This window comes from Falco rusticolus, chromosome 9 (genome assembly GCF_015220075.1).
Source record: "Falco rusticolus isolate bFalRus1 chromosome 9, bFalRus1.pri, whole genome shotgun sequence".
Lineage (NCBI taxonomy): Eukaryota > Metazoa > Chordata > Aves > Falconiformes > Falconidae > Falco > Falco rusticolus.
The window spans coordinates 7575651-7598435 of NC_051195.1; the positions used below are offsets into that span (position 1 = coordinate 7575651).

At 39.2% G+C, this 22785-nt stretch overlaps 1 protein-coding gene across 1 annotated transcript in view; it reads left to right on the forward strand.

The window, feature by feature from the left end:
• Positions 1 to 5020: 5020 nt before the first annotated feature.
• Positions 5021 to 22785, forward strand: part of LRMDA (leucine rich melanocyte differentiation associated) — a 680164-nt gene continuing 662399 nt past the window's right edge. The window contains exons 1-2 of the mRNA XM_037399990.1: positions 5021 to 5129; positions 9428 to 9528. Of these exons, the coding sequence (XP_037255887.1) occupies positions 5100 to 5129; positions 9428 to 9528 (131 nt within the window). The 5' untranslated portion in view covers positions 5021 to 5099. The remainder of the gene's footprint in view (positions 5130 to 9427; positions 9529 to 22785) is intronic.

The following is a 22785-nucleotide window of genomic DNA, read 5'->3' on the forward strand; positions in this document are numbered from 1 at the left end:
AGCTTGTCGGAACTGCATTCATTCACAATCACCATGTAGCCTCACTGTGCTCATACCACACTGCTGCCATATAAGAGAAAAATAATAATTACATATATCCCAGAGGTGGTTTTAGACATAATTCTCTTTGCTTGGGGACAGAGGAGGAATCAGAGAGTCAAAATTCAAGAGGCTTTCTTAAGAAATCTATCAGACTGGACACCCTGCTTCTGCATTGCGGGAAGGGATAAAAAAGCAAAAACTCTAGAAGAAAGTAAAAATATTAACCCTCTTTTTTTCATAGAGGCCTCCACAAGAATGGAAAAATGTAAATCAGGGCCATTAGCAGTAGCAAACTCAAAGCAAACTCAGGGATTATGTGGGCCCATGGTAGTATGGGATAAACAATTTTCATTGGCTGCTTTTCTGGACAAATATACCCTGCAGAGTTTCAAACACACAAGTGTGGGCATACACTTCTGAAAAAAAATAATCACTATACTGTCATTTGGGTGTTTGTATCTTCAAGTTTTATAGCACTATATCACGCCGTCATACTAACACAGTTCAGGAAAAGGTGTACTAGTGTATTGAGTGTATGTGCATAACTTGCTTTTCAGGTCCCTTTGTTTATCATAGGCTGTTAAATGTCTTTGTAAGTGAGAATATAAGAAATAGGTTGGCGGTAGGAAAAGAAAAACCTAATTTTCAGCAGTTCAGCTTGGGAATGGCAAATAACACCATCATTACTGTATTTCTTTCAGTCTTTGCCAATAAGATTAAACTACATACTTCATTGTATTTTATCTTCTTTCCATCATGTTTATTTTTTTCCTGTGTGTTTCACAGCAGAGAGTGCTAGTGATGCTATTTCCTGGGAGACATCTGAAGTTATTTCTTTGGACATTAAACATCATCTTTAACTGTTAGTGATTAAAAACAGGTGTAAGTGAAGCTTTGTATGTATAAAATGTCCCTCTGGTAATATGGACAAAAATGTCCATACTACAGTCAGTCTCTTTCAGCTACATTGATTCAGTTTGTGTTGAACATCATATTGCTGTGGATACTTATCAATAAATACTTTGAGACAACATTTTCATTGTGAGCATCAACAAAATGAGTGATATGGGTAAACTTTGAGCCAAATTTTCTGATGGTCAAGTGGGAAGAATTCCGTGACTTGGCTGGGATTTTTTTTTTCCTGAAATGTTTTGCTGCAGAAAACTGTTCAAGCACACTATTTTGTCAGGTGAAATGGTATATATATTTATTTTTGTAAGACGACAATTGTTTGTTGTTTGACTTACTCTGAAGTGTGCTGTAAGCTGGAAAACACACCATTTTGATTAACTCAGTCTGAAATATTTTTATAACTTTCAGTTAATAAAACATTCAGAATATTAATAAAACATTCAGGATTTTTCCTCTTATAAAACTTCAGTGTTCTTTCAAGATAGGAAAACACTTTTATACCTAGGCTTTGTATAAAATTATTTAATTCATTTAGTGTTTGGTGCTGTGCCAAACTTACTGGTACGTATTAGCTAATTATTCTAATCAGTTGGTTAATGAGATTTCTTAATTGTAGCTTTATGTACATTTTAGGCTAATGACCGCTAAAATGACTTAAAGCTCTGTTATTATGTGAAGAACTTAGAAATAAGTGACAGATCTGACAAGTATCTACCGCAGTTCCAATACACTGCTTCCTGGTTGTTTGGAGGCTGGTTTACAGGTATTATCTTGTTTTGAACATACAATGCACTTTATTCAAGGAACGGGACTGCTCAATTTGTTATATATATATATATATATGCATCGATAAAAAAAATATACTGAGCATATTTGTGTAACTCCTTTATTGTAGCTATACATAAGAATTTTTTTTTAAAGTCCGTGGTGGTTTTGTCTGTCTGTAATTCATTTATCAAGCAGTTTTGGCAATACTTTGTTAACAATTTTAGGAAATTGTATTTGAGTGGCCCATACAGAAGTGCCACCTTCTGCTTCTAACTGTGCAGTGAAACTGATAATTTAAATGAACAAGTGATTTTAAAATTTTCTGTATACATGCATTGTAAAAAAGACATTTGGAAGGTCAGCTAAGCCCCACTGTCATATAAATTATTTCGACCTCTACACAGAATCCTCAAAAAACTTTCAGCTTCTAAGGAAACACCAACAAAAATACATTCTCTAAGTACAGACTTAGTCCTTTGAAGCATTACTCTTATAGGCAGCTCTATCAAAGCTAAAGAAAATACTCAGGTGATTCAGGTTGTGCAGGGCCCAGACTCAAGAAGGTAGTGTTTTGGGATGCTCAGAAGAATAAATATATATGGTAAGGTGAAAAACATTCTAAAACCAGAGGCAGCCTCACAGTCATCTAGAATCTGTGCTGTAAAACGACACTGATGATCAGCAGGCTCAAAAGCTAAAAAAGCCCTCCTCTATTTATATAGCACTGTAATGTATTTTAGCTTCATAATAACATGAGGCACAAACTAATGAGCACATTGACTCATAGGTTTGAAATCTGAGACAATGTTATAACTTTGTTACAATTTCAGATTAGATGTTACAAAATACTCGTTTGGTGGTAGACACTTGCAGCTGTGAGTTTTCATTCCTTTTGAAAATTACATGCAGGTGATGGGTGCTTAGAAATTAAGGAATAAAAGAAAGACTCTGAAAAAACAAAGTTTGAGAGATTTGCCAATCATCCTGTAGGAAACTGGCAGCAGAATTAGGACTTTCAAGATGTAAGTTTTCAAAGTCTAGGGAAGCATCATAACAAGACAGTCATCTCTCCTCCCCATTCCTCTGTTCTAACGAGTTTTGTTTTTCACTTCCTGTACAGTATAATAGGCCCATTTTGTCACTGCGGTCGGTAGCACGCCCTGTTTGTTACACACCACGGGATCTGGATCTATTATTTTATCTGTGGCAGATAACAATCTAGGCCATGTCTGTACAAGAAAACATTGAACTGGTTTCAAAAGAATGATTATAAGCCAGATGCACTTAAAACAGTTTGCCACCTCCTTAAGTTGTTTTTGTAATTTACAAAATTCAGCTCAACTGATTGAAGAGATGATAAAGTCAATTTAAGTCACCCAGTTTAGGGAGCTGCACCTGCAACTTCTCCCTCTAGACAAGGTCTTGCCTAGTAAGTAGGAGGATCAATGGCAGGTTAATGCAATTGGCAATGTAAGAAGCTGGAAGAAACAGACTTGTTATTATTTGTGAGTGCTGTTTTGTAAACTATTCGGGCAGGAATTTTTTCTTTGTAGATATCGCTAAAGTGACAGCTAACACTCTACTAAAATTAATACTAATAATACAGATAATGATGTGCTCAATTGTTTTCAAGATAGTTATTCCAATTGCACAGCAGCGTAGTACTGAACTGAATTTACTCCATTAAGACAAATACAGCTAACTATAGCAGCGGGCCACTTTGTGCCTTGAGCTGTATGTGTTCATCCTGATGGGAACCGCATGCTTGTTAGTGAAGCAGAGATAAAAAGAGGTAGATACAGAAAGAGGAGAATGTATTGCTTTGTTTAAATTTACGGTTCACGTAGTGCTTGTTTTCCTTGGCATACATTATTTTCTGTATAATCTAATAAATAAATAAAGGCACCAATTGTTTGAAGCATGCTGAGTGATGACCTGAACGAGCAAGTATGCCTTGATGGAAAACCCTTACTTAGAGAAACAGAACTTTTATTCATCAGCATGTAAGAATCAGCTTATTTGCTGTGGATGAAGGGTTTGATTCTTCTCAGTCTTACACGATACAAGGAAAATTAGATCCATGCAAAGCAAGAGTGATTTGCTCATTGACTGTGTTTCGATCTTTCTACATCTTGGCCCATTTATGTTTTTAACACAATACATTAAAATAACAGAGAGGAAAAAGAGGTACAAAGTGGGTTTTTCCGCATCTGCCTGCTCTGTGTTTCCTGCCTAGCAGTCAGCATAAATGGAGGAATGGCTCTAAAGGAAGGTGTAGTGCCACAGCTGTACCAAGAGTTTATTCTGTTGATATTAAGAGGCAGAGCAGCAAGTACAGTATTACTTTCTGCTGTGTTGCTGAACAAACTGTAGAAAGTGGTTTGCAGTGTAGAATACGTGTCCTGAAACTTATTTCCCCTCACAGCATGTGCCTCTGCTTTCAGCAAGGGTGAGTTATGCTATATTAGCAATAAAAGGGAAAGAAGAGCCAGATTTTTGAAGGTGCTTAGGCAGCTGAAGAGGTAGGTAGATGACTAACAGGATTTAGGATCTGAGCCTGGGAAACCTAAGTATCTTTAAAAGTCTCACATAAAATTCTGACAGAAAGCCTGCAATTTCCCTACTCTGCCTAAGCGGTGATAACCTACCATTATGCCAAGATTTTAACTGGCAAATACTCGTGCCCTGGAAGGACTGGTTTGGCAGATACTTCTGATAATTCCAAAGGTGTTTCTGTTTTTTGCGCAAACTACCCTATATTCTACAGACAAGGAAGTATCAGTATGGGGCTGCTTCTGCAAGCGCTCCCGCACCGGCGACGCGCGCGCGCCTCTCCAAAGGCAAGCGATGCCTTCCGCCACGAGCTGACGGGCTGCTGGGCGGCGGGGAACGCCGTCCCGGGTGACCTGCACGCCACCCAGCTCCTCACCACGCCGCGACCGCTCCGCCACCGTCACACCCACCAACTTTCCATGTCAGCTCTCCCGGGGCCTGTTCCACCCGCGAGACAGCCCGCACGGGGCCCGGCCCGGCGCGCGCCCGCGGCGCTCGGACCTTCGCTCCGGGCACGGAGCGGCAGCGGGGCCGGTGCCCCCACGGCCGCCCCCATCCGCCCCCGCCGCACCGACGCGGTCCCGCCGGGAAGCCCGCGGCGGAGCCTCAGGGCCACCTGCCCGGGGGGGCCTCAGCGGCGGCCCGACCCCCGGCCGCCCGCGCGGAGCCCAGCCGCAGGTGGCGGCGGTTCCCCGCGCTGCCGCCGCCCCCGCCCGCGGCCCGGCCGCGCTTCCGCCCGCGTCAGCTGACTGCGGTGAGGGAGCGGCGGCGGCCCCGGCCCGGCCGAGCCCCGCGGGAGCCCCGGCGCAGCCGCCCCCGCAGCCATGGCAGGGGTCGTGGTGAGCGGAGCCCAAGTAAGTGTCCGCGGCTCGCAGCGGCCCCACCCGCCGGGGGCTGCCCGCCCCGACCGGCGCTTCCACGCCCCCGGCAGCGGCCGCCCGAGCCCCACGCCGGCTCCCTGCCGCCCGGGCGCGGCGCCGGCTCGGCCGGGGCCGGGGGGGCCGCTCCGGGCGGGTAGGGACGGCTGCGGGGTCGCAGAGGCCGGGCGCTTCAGCTTCCAGCCGCGCGTAGGCACCGCGCCGCGGGCCGCTGCCGAGCCATCGCCTCCCTCGCCGGCACGCCCCGGCGAGCTGCCAGGGAGGGAGCCGAGCAGCCGTCCCTGCCCCCGGGCCCCGGCGGGGGGAGGCGGGGCGGCCCCGGGGGTGTGTGCACGCGGCTGGGGCCGGGGGGGCGCGGGGGCGCGCGCCCGTGCTCGCGCTGCACGGCGGGGACGGCAGCACCGCGATGGCGGGGGCTGCGCTGCCGCGGCCCGCCCCGGCGCGACCGGCGCGTCCCCGGGGCTCGGCGGGGGGCAGCGCGGCTCTTAGCCGCGGCTCGCCCCGCGCAGCGCCCGCGGCTGGCGGCGGAGCCGAGTCCCGGTTGCTGCCGGCCCCGGCCGCTCGCAGGCTTGCCCAGGCTGCGGGGTGAGCGGAAGGGGGAGAGCTGAAACATGGAGAGCGTTGTTCCAGCGGGAAGTGAGCACTGGGGGAGGGGGTTCGTTTTGGTTAGAGAAGCTGAGAAGTGAAACAAACCCTCCTGGCCTTTACCCAGTGCCATAGTTGGCTACTGAAAATTTTTCTGGCTAGAAACTGAGAAATGGATCTCGTTACTGCTGGACCTGTTATTCAAACTAGAAAACATCACCACCACCACCCCCCCCCCCCAACAACCGAAACCCAAACCCCCCAAAACAAAACCATGAAGCTTGGCTTCTTTTTGAAGAGGCTTTGCCATTTAGTCAAGGTGGTGGCCATCTAATTGCTTCTTTAATCTGGTTGCTATTTCTGTGTGGAATGCATGTAAATGCGTGTGTGATATGGCAGCAATCAGCTAATTTTGCAACTGCTGCAGGAAACTGTTCCTGTGGTCTCTGTGGCACACTGTGGCACTGAGTAACACGCTGCTGCCTTCCCCTGAGCATGCCTTCAGCCCCTTCAAGTAAAACATATTCTTAATTTGGCTGTGTGCCTGACGTACAATCTTCTAACAGCATAGGGTAAAATATAATGCTCAACTGACTGGAAATATTTGCTAGATGTAATTCCCTTCAATGGAAGAGAATAAGTGGTACGGGGAGTTCATACACGACCTTTTTGGTGATATTCTTTAATAAAGATGTTACTTTATGAGTTACTAAGATTACAATATCATTGTAAAATGATTGCAGAGATTAAATGGTAATATCCTCTGAAACTGAAGCAGAAGAGAGGTGCAATTGTTATTGACTGGTTAACTTATGTTTTAAATATGTTGTAAAAACATATTTTTTCCTGGATTGCATACAGTGTGTTGAAGAGTCTGTAAGAATGTCCGAGACGTCCGTGGCCTATCTGATGCTGGGCTTTGTGGGAAATTTTCTGAATGTTTTGGTGGGATATTGAGCGGGGCACCAGTCTTAAGGATGGTAGTGACCAACAGGTATTACATTTGAGTTGGAGAATTAGGCAGTGGAAACCTCTACATCCAGTTTTTAATCCTACATGATGTTCTGTGACCGGTACAGAAAAATCTAAGAAATCTGCTGTTATTGATGTCCCTTGCACCCAAAGGGCTGAGGAGTCCTGGGAAAAGTGTGTTTACTGTCATCTTTCAGTGATGACATCTCTGGATATGTACTTGAAAGCTCATATTCATCCTGAGGGTATTTGAGGTGGATGCAAAAGAAAATACACTGAATTATGTACATTTTATTCTTTTCTGGGTAAATGATTTTGAACTGGAGGAATTAAAATGAAGAAATGTTATTCCTCTCTTGTCCAGACTACCGAAGTCTTGTTTTATATTAGCATTGTTCAGGGATTAAAGAGCAGAAGAGTGGGGAAATAACTCTTGAAAACTTGTTTGAAAAGGCTTATGGTGTATCGCATCACTGGCAGTTGCTGCTATTCTAACAGTAAAGAGAGTTCTTGAGTATCCGAAGCAAGTTCATGTATGTGGGGTGTAGACATCTGAAGTTGAATGCACTTTGTGTGTTTTGTGGAAAAATAAAGCTATTTGTTTTAAACTGAAAAAGTGCTTATACTGTGAGCGTGCTGGAGTGGAACTAAAATTCCTTTTGAAAGGCCTCAGCATCAAAAGGTCATGACAACTATATTTCATCTGCAAATAGGCCTGTGAATAATCTGTTTGTACCAGTTGTGCAAATATATTTGTATATTATAACAGTTCAAAGGCTGAGGCTTTGCAACATTTTATGTATTTTGCTTCCTGTGTGCTCCAAAACACATTTGCACCAACTTTTTCCTTCAACTACTGTTCTTGTGGAGCTAGAACATTTATGGCCAGGTAAGTTTCTGAAGCAGGTCAAGACTCTTCTGGTCTTTCTCCACCACTCCCTCCCTGGGTGGAATGCAAAGTAGTGGTCAGTGCTCTTGCTGTGTTTGTAGTTGCTTGAGATGGTTTTGCACACCTAGTGTTAATAGGCATCATATTTTAGTCATTTCTGTTTCAATGTGTTACATTTAACTAAATGCTCAAATATTATTCTGCTGTTAACGTGATGTCTTTCCAAGGGTTTGCAAGCATGAGTTTGAAGAAATCTACCATTCAGTGCAGAATGAAGCAATTCTTGTATGCATACCTGCATGCATGCATGTGGTAAAGTGCATCATAGTTGTCTTGGATGAAAACGGGAGGAAAAAAGCTCACATATTTAATTCAATGAATTCTGCAAAACGGTTTCTGTTATGTCCAAACCATTAGGATGCCAACTACCCCAAACAGTTCCTTTCCTTTTTGAGCTTATATTTGCTAAATATATATGTATGTCTGGTAGCAGAATTTATTGCAAAAGCAGGTATGGTTTAACAAGGGGAAGAAGTTGTTAAGCTGAGCTTTAAGCTACCTGTTTTCTTCTCGTAAAAATTATTTCACTGTTGTCAGCTTTATCTGTTGAAGTTATTGAACAAAATGAATTAAATGGGATGCAATATAGTATTATCAGATTGCAATCATTTTTAGAGTGTAAGAAACTGAGATGACTTGCAAAAGTACATGCCATCAGTCTGTTCTGCAGGGGAGTCTCTATTTTTGCAGAAAGTGAAATACTATCAAAACAAAGTTTGATTGACTTTTTTGCATATTTTTTTGTCTAACATTTTTTATACCAGTGGTATATGGTATTGAAATTGACTTCATAATAAATATTTAGATAATAACAATATCTTATATCTATTATATGTATTATATTATATCTAACAGTGTTGAAATCTACTGAACTAGCAAGTTGCCTTTTAAGGGCAACTAAGCTTTCTTTAGCAGAAAATCTGAAATGTCAGTGTTTATACTGATGTTTTGAACACTGGGAGGATGAGCCAATATAGATGTATAGAATTCATGACAATAGGTTTGGCAGGCTTTGCGGGTATTCTTAGAAGAAATCAAGCTAAAAACTTCTAAGGCAATACAGCAGAGAGAATAGAAAAAATTTGGTTGTTTCATTGTGTTTTTCTGGAAATGTTATCACTCACTTCATCCTGGCTTAAAAAAAAAAAATAATATCTGAGTAGACTGTATTTTTGCTACCACTAATTCTTCCTGTGTTTATTAAAGGTGGATTAGATGGGCTGGTGTGAAAAAGAGGAAAGATGTTTACAAATATTTTGAGTATGGGAAGTATGATCTGAACACAGGTGTTGAAGTATTGAAGCCAGGAATCTTAACTTGGACAACTGTCTGAAAAAAGCTGCTGCTTGGTTTTTCAGCTCCTGGGCAGCCCTCTTGCTCTGTCCTTAGCATATCAATGGGAATTCTCCTCAAGGAATGGCTTTGTGCATGAGTTGGCAGTACACTGCTTAGGTATTTCTGGACCAAACTTTACAAATTGACCTTTTAGTGTGTTGTCCTGAGAGGTAAAACTAGAAAGTCCTTTGAATGGCTTCTGATCTTTCAAAAAAAATTTCTGGAGGGTATCAGAATGGTGATACAAAGTAATGTTAGATCCAGGTATTAACAGTGGAATAGAAGAAATGCGATATATTTAATTATTTTTACCTGAAAGGAGACAAGACATTGCACATAAGTCTATAGACGTAATAAATATTAAGCTGATTGAATCTGGACAGGAAACTAAATAATCCACTTACAAAAGTTTACTTTTGCTTCCAATTCTCAGGTGTCCTACATTAGTCAAGACTGTGAAGAAATTCCAGAATTCCTAGGAAGAAAATATGGACATATGGCAAAAAGGCTAGATCTTAGCTTCAACTTATTAAGGTATGTGGCAGTATATAATTTTCAAGTGCAATATGGGACACCAACTCCAAAAATATTTTTTTTTTTCAAAGTAGAAACATATGTGTATGTCAGGTACATTTAAATGCTATCAAGTGGGTGACACTGTTTTATAAGCCGTGTTTGTCTTTTTTTCTTGCATACTTGGAAAAAAAATAACCAGGTGAGTCTGGAAATTTCTTGTGTTAACATAAATGATGGCCAGTGAGGAACTTATGGTTTGTTTTCTGCTCAAAATGAAAAATAAGCATCGTTACCTGAAGAAGGGAAGAATGGGATCAAAAGTGAATTGTTCTTAACCAAAATACTAGTAAGTGTGTGCTTCTCTCCCTTCTTTTTATTTGTAGATGTCTGGTTATACCATAAATGGTTTGTAGTACTCTTTTCCCAGATGATGTGTTTTTGTTGTAGTCATATGATTTTATTTTTGGTCAGCTGTGTAGTCAAGTGCTAAACCTTAGTGTAGTTAGAATTTATAATTAATTCTAATTATTTTAAGATATGGATTGATTTAGAACTCAGTAGTATCCCTTTAGTTATTACAGTATCCTTTTTTGTTTAATCCTCGTGAGAAAGCCTGGTGAGATTCAGCAGTGTATCTTTCAGGTTGGCAACTCCGTAGGTAAGTAGGGAGAAAGGAATGGAGTGTAGTTGTGTGTAAAAAAACGTAATTTTTGAGTGGTAGGATTGGTTGGAGTTTCCCTTTTATTCTGTTGAGGGTGAGCTTAGAGTTTGCTTGTGAGGAGTAAGACACACAAAAATAGTATGCTGGTGCCTTGTTCCCATGATGGGAAAAAACAGTGGTTTTAACTTACTTAACACTCCTAAATGTTATCCTGAGCCACTGTCAGCTCTGGAAGACTGGTTCCTACATGCAGGAGGTAGGAGAGCAAAGGAGGCACTGAAGATTCTGTGGATGGTTATTGTCTTATACTTCTGCTGATGACTCTGTATTTATGGAAGTTGTAATCAGAAGAGAGAATTTTGCTGGGGGAAGGAATTGAATGGGTATTTTTTCATTTTGTCATGGAGATAATTCAAGTTCTGCATGTGTATTCAGATTTAACATCATCAAGAAGATTGTTCCTTCTTTACAGCTCTGGAGGTGCTATGTCTGGAAAAAAGATTTTGTTTCTTCCATTTAATGCATGATTTCAACAGTTCCTTTGAGTTAATTTATTTCATAAAGTAAAACATTAACACTAAACCTAGATGTAAAATATCACTTTAAAACTGTAAGTCCTTAGTTCATGTTTTCATGAAGAGCTTAATTGGTGGTGTATGTCTCAAATCTGTGTTTTCATTCCTTCTTTCCTTCCCTAGCCAAAACACTATCACTTAGCCTATTTTTCAGAAGTGATATGATTTGGTTTTATTGACATTTGGGGAGAAAAAAAAAGCGTGTTAAAATCTTTTGTGAGGAAAGATGAGAGAGAGTGCTAGGTTTTGGGGTAGCTGCAGTCATTTTCATACAGGATAGCTTACTGTTGTAAAGCTGTGAAAGTACTGTAAGGCCAGAAATCAGATTTGGGGAAAAGAAAGGGGCGGTACGTGTGTGTGTGTGTTTTTAGCTTTGGGAAGCTAATACTAAATGTGACGAGAGCAGTAATGTTTTCTCATTTGAGCTGTGATAGATATACTAAGCATATAGAAAGTAAGAATGATCAGCTGCTGTATAATAAATAGTTCAGCCTGGTTTGCACTCATATATGAACACTGTGACTACATATTATAGAGAAAGATAAGTTGTAGAATAAATGTCATAGTTTTAAATGACTGTGAATATAGAAGAGATGTCTTGGGCAGCTGTTCAAGGAAGTGTAAACAGTAAGATCATTGTAATCTTCTTTAAACAAGTATTATTGCTTGAAAAATCTGACACTGCTGTAGTATAGTGATGAGTTTTATGATTTTTATCAGTGAATGCTTAATTTGAAAAGTTCAGTGTGCTGTTTTCAGTGGGGAAACTTAATGTCTATACTTAAAGTCTTTTTAAAAAGGGGTTTGATTTTCTGGAAGAAAACTTGCTATCTGTTGGTAAAAGCAACAAAAAGTTGTGTCAAGACAACCAAGGGTGATCAAAATCTAGAAAAAGATAAAGAGAATATTGTGCTTTGCTGACACAACAGTTATTTGCAGTAAATATGTTAGTTTTTATTATGATACAATTCATTATCAGATGGGACTATGTGTGTGTTCTTAGAAAGAAAAAATATTTCCATGTTTAATAATTTAGCCTGTATTTAAGCCAGAGAAAGGCTGAAATAGTCAGCAGTTACCTGTTCTCAGTGCATAAGCAGTAAATAAGTACTGACCAAACTTTTTTTTTAATGTTGTTTTCCATATAGGGTCTTTGCGTCCTATCCTCTGTAAGTACAGCTACTGCCAAGTGTATTTTGAGAAGGAATCATCCTGCTGTAGTAGACAATAAATTCTGTTATGTAGAAGTGTCAGTAGAATTTCTGACAACATAACAATTGCATCAAGAATTCAAGAAATTGAATGTAGAGGGAAGATTTTTTTTTTTTTTAATGCTTTGGGCACCAGTAGTTGCAGTCATGTTACTTGATATTGCTATGATGGGTGTAGTTGCATGGAAAGAGAGCTATCTGTCTGTCATAGTAACGTGTTCAGCTTTGTGGTCAGTTGGCAGCGAGCTCTTCTTGCAGAAAGTGCTGTCCTTTCTGAACCTGAATCCTGTGCAGTTGTAGACTTGCAGTCATTACCGTGTGCACACATATGCTTATCCATCTAAGAGGCTCTTATCAGAAAGATGTATTTGTACTACATGATACAGATGTCACAAAACTGTCTTACGCAACTGATACAATGCAATACTTGATTGAACAGTTGCTTTAGTGAATTGTACTGATTTTAATACCACTATAATGTAGATAACTTTGTTGCAAAAGTCAGGGTAGAGCCAGGTAAGTTGTTTTGCCATTTAAGGCTTTCCACTGTAAATGTGAGCTTGGCCAGGTATACTGGAAAAAGTGTGGGAGGACTGGCTGATGCTATTAGTAAAGTGGGAAAGAATTAGCCAAACATGCTATATTTTCTGACTTACACGCAAACAATTTATGCCAAGCTTGTCCCTTAATAACATATTTCAAGAAATGCTGTTGGGTTTTCTGGGAAATGCAGCTTGTTGGTTTGTGGAAACTAAGAAATTTCTCTTCCTCTGCTCCCATTTTTTTTTAAATTGGTTTTTTTTTTTTTTTTTAACTTTTTTTCTGCAAAGAAGAGTAGTTATGTGAATTCGGTGTTCTTATGTGTGGTGGTTTTGTTACTCAGATTTCTCAGATATTTTTTTTTTTGGGGTGTGATGTAAATGCATAAATGTACACAGGACCAGAGAACTAAATTAGAGGAGGAGAGGGTTGTCATTAGTTCTTTAGTATTGGCAATTTAATACAGAGGAAACTGTGTATTTTTACTATTTTTTAATGACTAGAGTTCTTCCCAGGCTAGACCTTCTTTATTAAATAAAAGTTAGGGCCTGTGTAGATTAATTGTCTTTGTATCAGATCTGGTAAATCTAAAAATAACACTTGATTTAGTAATCACAAAATGTTGCTCTTTAAAATAATTGTCTGTCTTGTTTGCCTTTTTCCAAGAAGTAATGTTTCTCCTTGATTACCTTGAGTGATACATGGATGCAACTTTCTTTCTTCTGGTGGCCAAAGTGAAGTGATTGTTAACCCATCAGAATGGTTGTGCATCCCCCCTTTTCCCTGGGATGGAAAGAAACGATAGAGGTGAATGGCAAAAGGGAACTGTTTATGGGGAAAAAGGAGGAGTAATTTGTTGTGTACAAGGCAAAGGGAAAAACTCGTGTGTACTTAAAACATGCTAGTTGTAATCAGCAAGATACGGTGCCACTGGATTGCCTCCTGTTTACACCTCTGGTGGACAGAAATCTTTCAACCCCAGACCACTCTAGTGCACCTGTGAATGATTTCTTCTAATGCTGTTCTCCTTACAGATTTTGTTTAAGTAGTTTCTAATGTCTTTTGCTTCCTTTTGGGACTAATGGGGGGTTGCGAAGAAGATGGAGCCAAACACATCAGATATACTGCAAAAGGACGAGAGGCAGTCGTCACAGGTTGCAGCGAGGCAGTTTCCAACTGTTTGTAAGGAAAGGCTTCACGATGAGAAAGGTTGTGTGGAAGAGGTGCCCGGAGAGGCTGTGGAATCTCCATCCTGGGTGATACTCAAAGCGCAACTGGACAGAGCTCCAAGCAACCTAATCTAACTTTGAAGTTGCCCTGCTCTGAGCAGGGGATTGGACTAGATGACCTCTAGATGCCTCTTCTGACCTAAATTATACTATGGCTCTGCAGCTTTATTGGTGTGGTTATCATAAAATAGCCTGAGTTGTAGCAGCTCTTTTGATTTTATATTAGTAGTGCTTTTCAGCTGTTTTAGAAACCATCTGTTTACACCGTGTATTTTGAGTGAGGCATGTTTCAGGAGTAGAGATGTTTTGCTTTGGAAATCTGCTCCTGAGTCTCTCATGGCAACTGTACTCGATAGCCTTGCCCGATAACAGAGTACCGTAAAGGCCACTATGTTGTTTCATAATATGTGGAAAGCATTCCCTGGTTCTCATGTAAGGAAAGCACAGAGTATAGGAACGAATGTCACTAATGTGCCACTGTTAGTGTTACTGGGAGGCTTTTCTGAAAAGGATTTTGAGAGAGAATGAAAAACTATTGTTGATCATTCAAGGTTTTCATTTAAAGACAAAAAGTAAATAATAATCACTGGTGATGGACAGAAAGGAATAAAAAAGCAAGTAGGAAGGATGTAATGTAGGCAGGGAGTAGAGATTTGGAAGAAATACAAAGATTTTTATTTTTTTACATGCATCTTGTTGTCTTGTGGAGAGAAAAAAACCAACAACCCCTATTCAAAGTTTCTCTTACTTGTCCTAGATAACTTTCTTTGTGCCAAATTTGTCATTTCACATTAAAGGCTAAATACATTCCAGTGCCTGAATAACAAATGTCTGTGGTTTTGTACAAATAGATGCCATGCTTTTATAAATAACAGCTACAGTTCGATTCACAGAGAAGTCCGTCTTCTAATTTTGTCCTCAGTAGTTTTAAACATGTGAGTTATTTTCCTTTTTCTTAGATTTCTTCTGGGTCTAAGCTATGTGGTGAAAGGGAGAGTGAATCTTTAATCTTGGCCAACGAGGAAGGATTAATCCAATAATTGTGCTCATGGAGATACAGATATCTCTTCTCTCTCTCTAGGGTGCAGATTATTTCTGCTAGGAGCATGAATAATTTGCACAGTGTGTGCTTGTGCATATTTTCCACTGTCCGATTAAAAGGGTGTGTGTATGAAAACATCCCCTTGAACTTTAATCCTAGTCTGGAATGTTCCTCCATGACTTTTGTGAGGCTGAGGCTTTGTAATGTCCCCTCTCTGTGGACTAGAGATTGTTTTTCTCTTCTGCCTACTGTTTTCTTGCCTGGGGGAATATGCAAGTGGCAGCTTGAAATTGGGCTTCAGTTTTACAGGCCATGTTCCTCTTTGTGAGTTAAGTATGTAAGAGAGAGGCTTTTTTTGGGTTTTTTTTTTTTTTTTGCTTGCCACCTTCCCAGTCTGTGCAGCAATAAGACACGCAGAACAGGAAGATGAACAACAAAAGAAAGATGGAAATAAAAGCCAGAATTCAAAACAAAGCATGACATATTTTTTTAAAAGCCTTTAGACTGATCTTTATAGCGTTTTAAAATGTTGAAGAAAATGCACTATTGTTAAAACTTTTTGATGGTTTTATTTATAAGGTAGAAAAATATTTTCACCATAATTGGGTAACTCTTAATCGTAGCAATTGCATATTTATCAGTGTGAGGGGCTGTTATTAATGTAGCTGTCATGCACAAACACATTTCTGCATTAAATCCATTTAGTATGTGCATTATTCGGTCTAGAATGTCACCAGGACATCAAAGCCCCCTTAGGCATAAGAGCACAGTGCCCTGCTGTGGCTGCAGAAAGGGCTTGATCAATAAATGTAACATGTTAATGCAGAGCAAATAGAATAAAAGATTTCTTTGACAAGACATGAAAAATCACCTTGTGGCAGCTGGCATGGTGATGCCATTTCAGCGGAGACACTAGCAAAGTTGATCTGACAAGTAAAGAGGAGAGATGATGGTTATAAGGTGCTTTTGTTTCAAACTTCTTTCTTGACCTGTCAGGTTTTGAAGGAGCCTGAATGGCCCTTTTTTGTCATGTGAAAATTGTAGTCTTAGGCAGTTATGAAGCAGTTATCTCTTCTCAAATTGTGAATGCTGCTGTTTAATTGATTCACTTAGCATTTGAAACTGTCACGCATTAATAATTGCTAAATCCTGTAGATACTGCTCCAGTGTGTCATGCTTAAATGTGTAGTTATCAGAAAATTAATATCCTTAATGAACCGATGCTTTCAAACTAGCATTGCATGAAATCTCTTTTGCCCTTTCATTTGCTGAAGGTATATCAGCCAGTGTTCAGAGAAACCCCTCCTGACAGTTGTGTGGCTTTATTTTTTTTTTTTTTTTTGATGCCCGACAAATGCCAGCTTTGCTTTGGGTACATAGTGTGCTCAATGACAATAAATATAGTAATTATGCTGGAGTTAGTAATTAACATAATTATAGTCAATTACGACAAATACAGTGCAGAGCTAAATAAATGAGGGTGAGAAATTAGCAAGCTAATTGATTTACCTTACTCGCTGCTTTTTCTTGCAGCTAGCAGTTGCAGATTTTCTGCAGGAGAAGGAGCGTTGTTTACAAATAGCTGATTGTGTTTTGAAATGATTCTGTCTTATGGCTCTCCTGTTTCTTTTACACTGAGGTGAAGAGGATTGAAATATGGGGTAGGGGTTAGAAGGAGAAAGGAGCTGCTGTTCCGTCCTCACTGAACGCTTTGAAGGAAAATGTAGGTAACTTGCTTTAATTTTAGAGGCTTCTTACAGTATTGAAGGGGGGGGAAAAGTCATGTTTCTTTACAAACAAATCACGTTGCTGCAGAAATTTTGATCCTTTATTTTAATCCCCTTAGATGTGGCCTGAATTATCTAAAAGACATCTATCTATCTGTTTATTGACATTAGAGAGGTCTGCACAGTACTGTATAGCTAAAGAAAGAATCCAAACTGTTCAAGCAATCCAAGTGTGTTGAAACAATATGCCCTTGTTCAGCCATCAGTTTCAATAATTTAGAACTATTGGACCAGTAGAGATGCAGAGTATCATAACATTTGTGCACATTATAATTGCCTGTTTTGTTTCGAGATGATTTATAGTATGTTGTCTGAAATAAGTGTATTGGAGCTATGCAGTTAATCTGTTTCACTCTCCTTGTTTTTTTGTTTTCGTTCAAGCATGACCACAGTTTACTATGTGAAAGGAGAATTAATATGTTTAAGTATTGAAGATTTTGTATTGCTTTTAAAAAAATAAAAAGATGTTTAGCAGTAGCTGAGATTTCTTTCTTGCTCTAAGAAGACTGGTTTACAAATGTTTGTAAATCTTATACTTGAAATAGTTCACTGTTTCAAGGTAAATGGAGTTGTATTTAGAGACTTCAACAAAGAGATAGCATTTGCCACAGCTGAGCTGTCCGAAATGTGTAAATTTTTGATAATTTTTCCTCTACTATTGCAGTAATGTAACAAGTTCAAATGAGTAGGCTTGTAGTTTGAGGTGGGTACTTCAAGTTTACCTGTAAGGGATGTCCTACAGTAAGCACAAGACACTGGTGTTTAACTAATGTTGAAATGTTATGAATGTCTGAAAATAAATGTACACTAACACTGCTAGGGGTGGTCATTCTTTAGAAGCAATTCAGGTGGAAATTAATTTGCTAAATGAAATATTTATGTGCATGGAATCATTTAAATTATTTAAAATTTACAGATGTAATGGTCTTTCAGATGAAGTCTTACATGTCTATTAATCACTATGGACTACCTTGTGCATAATTACCTTTCTATTAAAATAGCTATGAAATAGCCTTATCCTACTAGATGGACTGAAGACAAGTGTGGTGATGGGTTCACTTTCTGCGTGGGTAACACCTAGGGAGTTATACAAGGTAAAGTTTCATAGGTGTATGTCTATTGTAAAAATGGAAGGAGAGTGTTACCAGTAACAAAAAGGATTTTAGACTTCAAATTTAATTCTACTTTTGATAGCTGACAGACAATCAAAAAAACCTAAAGCTACTCCTTGCTCTCTTCTTCCCCTCCTTTTCCCTCCCACCATGCCTCCCCCTTTTGAAAAGTGGCATTTCAACAAGAACCAGATGTGCTCTGGGTAATGTATAAGGATTTTTTTTTTCCTTTTTAAAACTTTGACTAATAATAAAAAATATTATTAAGATTTACCTTGTCTTGCTTATAATAGCTATGACTGTGTTCTATTATTTTCTCAACTTTAAATGTGACTACAGAATATTTGCCTTTACAAAGTGTACCTGTGTGTGTTTTTGTGACCTGTATATTTTCATGCTGTGTCTTATTTGCAGTCATTGGTTTATTGTTGATATGAAGGGGACTGGTGAATGACTAATATTTTAAAAATATCATATTAATGGCTTATGGTATATATTTAAATATCTCACTAATTTCAGCATACTGTGCCAAGGATGTAAGTTTTTTTTGATGGATAAGTTATTTTTCCAAAATCAGTAACGTGTAAGGACAAACTTAGAGTATGAATTGTTGTATTTCAATCTTATACGGGTGGCTGTTATCTTCTTCAGTCCCAACAGCCTCTCTTTTTGTCCATTGATCCTTGCTTGACTTTTTATGGCCACATAGTCACTAACGGACTGTGAAAACACTGTGGTATATATACCTCTGACCCCCAGTGCTGGCCATTATCCATTGATTTACTGTATCTGACAGATCAGAACCTAAGATTGTTTTCTGTTCTGCTTTTCTCAAGGCGGCTTAGCATTGTGGAAGGAGTTGTCTTGAGAGTGTATCACTTAGCACAATTGGGCAAAAGCTTGTTACTGTTACCTTTGGGGTGTTTGTGTCAGTGGGTGTTCATATTATGTAGCAGAGTGTTCTTGGGAGGATTACTGAAGTTGCTAAATCTGGTAAAAATCTTAAACATACTGCAGGATCTAACATGAAGTAAAATAAGGTTGTGAGCTTGAACTGTTACATCCTTCAATATAGCTAGTGAACATTGCTGTGATGGGTGATGAAAGTTGTTTTTTTGGTGATATCCATCTCTAAAGGGCTGTATCATGAGTAAAGGTAAAGGTGAAATCTGTACTCCTGAACAAAGCTAACGAACTCCTTGGACTTCAACAGAGATCTGATGTCATATCAAGTATCCATTGACTCAAGGCTGTTGATAAGACCTTTTGACTGAGGTGAAGCATTTGCCAGCGAACTGATGTTTGCTTCACATAGTTTTCTTCGTGTTCGAAAGAACAGGGAGCAAACTGGTTTCTCTTGATCTGGTTTCCTGTGTAAAAAATCAAGTTGTTTTTTGGGGTGATGTTGAAGATCTAATCCACACAATCTGCACTTGTCCTCTGGGTACCCGGAGGGCTTAATTCACTGGCACAGCCAGTCCAGCTCCTTTTGTGAGAACTGTAATTGGTCTTAAACAAAAATGGGTTTTTGTTTTGAATTCTGTTCTGAATGACAGGAATCTGTGTCAGATTGACAGAAAATCAGGTAATAAATGGAAGACTACTGCAATGTATGGAAAGTATTGACATTTGGAGGAGAAATAGTTTGATGCGCTTGTTTTAGCTTTCAAAGAATGTCAATAGATTGCAAATAACATCTTGGTGACTTGTCCTGCACAGTCTATGGTTATCTGGATTGTAAGACTCAGAACTACTTTTATTTTAAAGAGTATTTGGGGGTTAAAGAAAAAGGCGTGATAAAGAGCATGTTGTGTATAGTAATCAGATGGACCATTCTTACTTTCTGACTTCCTTAATCTTTCTTACTCTAAAACAGTATTTCCTCATCACTGCTGTTGTGAAACAAGAGTGAAGGACTGCAGAAATAACTGTTGTCTGAGGACAAGGAGCTTGACTGAAGGGAAGAACCTGCATTAACCCTGGAGCTATTGTCTCTGTCTTTTCCTCTCTGTTTTGTTGAAAGGTATCTTCTTCTCTCCTTAACGCAATACACAAGATTCTCGACATCTAGTTGCAGATGTAAAGAACTTGACTAGTTTTGCTTACCAGTCACTGAGTAAGAAGTGTCTCTGTCTTCCACTATTCAACAAACCTGCTGAGGGGTCATGGTGCAAATAGCTAGTTGGCATTTGGCAGGTAAAATCCTTACAAAGCTTCTGTTTATGCATTGCTTGTTTGTTTTATGTTGTCTTGTGTGGTTTGTGCCATTTTTGAGACCTTGCATTTTACATAAATTATCTTCAAGATGATATTTCAGTTTAAAAAGGCAATCCCCAAACCCTTAGCTCATGCATGTGTGAAGAATGAGTAGCATAGAAGTGCAAAAGGGCCATGCACTTTTCTCAGGCTCAGGAACCAGCATGTCAAACCAGACATGCTATACAATAATTATACTGTCTTTAAGGTCATCGTTAATGCAGTGTTATAGCTTAGTTGCAGGCTTTACCCATGAACTGATGCTGGCAATCATTTGAAGTGATATTTTTATTTCTGTCTTTGTTTTGTTTCTCCTGGTCTTTGTTTTTGACTGTGCTTGCCTGAGCGAGCTGCTCACTGGTAGAGTTGGAAGATTATTTCCTTTCTTTATAATTTCTTCTCAATTTTTAGCTTAATTTGCCCACTGAGTCCATAAGTGGTAGCAATAAATGTGCTTTGTGTAATACAGCTATAAGAGTTTGTTCATTTTTAAAACCACCTCATTGCTCATGTTTGTAGGGACCATTGCTATGGTGAAAGACTACAGAAATCACTTTTAAAAGAACACAAATAAGAGATGCAAAATATCTAATGTTAGGGAATAGTTTGTAATCCATCCAAAACTCCAGGAAGTTAATAAGCTCTTGCAAATCGGACCAGACTTGAATAGCTTCTCTTCAAGTGCTTAAGTCTCTCATTTTTTTCCTGTGCGGTTGGTATATGGGCTGTACTGGTGGATGATAGTATTTGAATGTGTGCTTATTGTTTTGTAGAAAGCGTACTGTGTGTGGGATGCTGCTGTCAGAAGTACGTTATTGGCATTTAATACATACATGTACACACAACCCCCAACCAACACCTTATGTGTAAACATCTTTATAATACATGTATAATGTCTTTATATGTATTATATGTGTAATACATAAATTATATTGTTAATATCTAAAATTTTGGAGGTGATACTCTAGTATTTGGTTTACTTTGATTCAGCACCTACAGTAGGACTTTGTCAGCGATAACCTTCTCATACTCAACCTAGAAAGAAAGAACATATTACTTACAGGTTACTAATAAAAAAAGATAGAACACATCAGAGAGGGGTGATTAGGAGAGATAACTGACCTTGAGGGAATTGGACCAAAATGGGAGCAGTCTTAAGATGAAAAAGTACTGAAGTAACAAGAAATGACAAATTTCTATCTTCTTCTTTTTGATTATTTTATCCAAACCTACCTACATTCTTAGAGGCTTTTGTTATTTTCAAAATCTCCCTTTTTCACTCCCTCCTCCATAAGCTCTCAGAAGTAGTCAGTATTGGTCTTGGCATCAGCTCTTATTGAGGCTGAGAGGAGGAAAGTTACATCAGCATGATGGTGTTAGCCCGGTGGTGACTGATGCATATTTCAGGTTATGAGCTGTTTGGCATGGATTCTGACTCTGTTTCTGGGTTTGGTAATGGTCAGGCTCTTGCTCTGTTGATATTGTTGCACTGAAGACTAGAGTGACAATGTTTGGCTTATTACTTGTGAACTTCAAACTTAATATGTTATTTTTGTAGAACTAACAAAGGAATTTGAAAAGTGTGTGTGTGGGATTTTTGTTTGGTGTTTTCCTTATTTTTTTTTTTTTTCTGGTATGAAGCTTATGTGCTCAGTTTTCTCAGCCGGTTAATTTTTATGTAATGCATTGAACTGATGCAAATATTTTGAGTACAAATGCTCAGTCCTTAATTTTTGAGTTTGCATTAAGCACCATTTTTCAATGCTTGGTTTGCTCAATGTTAAAAGATGGGGAATATATATAGTTAAAATACACTTGATATTTAAAGTGTAGCTCATATTTTATGAGCTAAGCCTGTGTTTCCATTTTGGCAGGTGGGCCGACTGGTGCTGTTTGTTCCTTGTGAATAAGACCAATGGAAAGACATCGTAGTGCTCAATGTTTTTAAATTACATTCAGAAATGTGAGCTGCCTTTCCCTTAGAATGTTAATCTATGATCAGACATGCTGACAGTGCATTCAGTTTATGAATTTAACAGAAAAGCTACCTATTACCTACATTTTATAGTTTTTTAAAATTGTAATTTCCAACCATTAGTTTAAAGATCAAAGTTAGCATATGTGTTCTTTGTAAGAGATATGTACTTCTGGTGGTATAAATTACTTCTTAGTAATTAGTTTAGATATTTATTCAACATGAGTATTTTTTCAGCCCCCCCTCCCCCCTTTTCTTTTTTCTTTCATGATTTCAAGACCAGTATATTTTGATTTTAAATCCTTAGGTGTTTGGGAGCATTCAGTTACCTTCTTAGAGCAACAGAGCAGCTTTTTATGACCAGGATATGGCTATCGCATTTGTTGACAGTGGTCTGAGGTTTTTGTTCATCTGTTTTTTGGTTTCATTCTGTTTTACCAAATGCTAAAATGCATTTCTTCTCTTACGTGTGAAATCTCTTAAAGCACACGGAAATGCAGCAGAATTGTCCTTGAACCATTTCAGATGTAAAGGGGCCAAGGCTTACTGTAGTGCCATGACTCCAAGGCCATGTGGCCAGAAAAGCACTGGATGAGGATGCTGTGTTTTAGACTCCTAGGACTTTCAAGACCTTTTAGCTGGAGCAAAAAGATGAAAACTTGACCTAGTTACGTAAGCGATAAAGTGTACTGATTATGTTAAAGCACTTAAAGGCTGAGGGAAGGGTGTTCTAGATGTGCCAAGGATTAACAGTATATTGAATATTCAGAAAACTCTGCCTCCAACACAGTTACATTAAGATAATTTGACAGTCCAGTGTGTGGATTTTAAAATTACAGCTGCTCAAGGATCTGAACACTTTCCTTTTCTACCTGTTATCTTACATT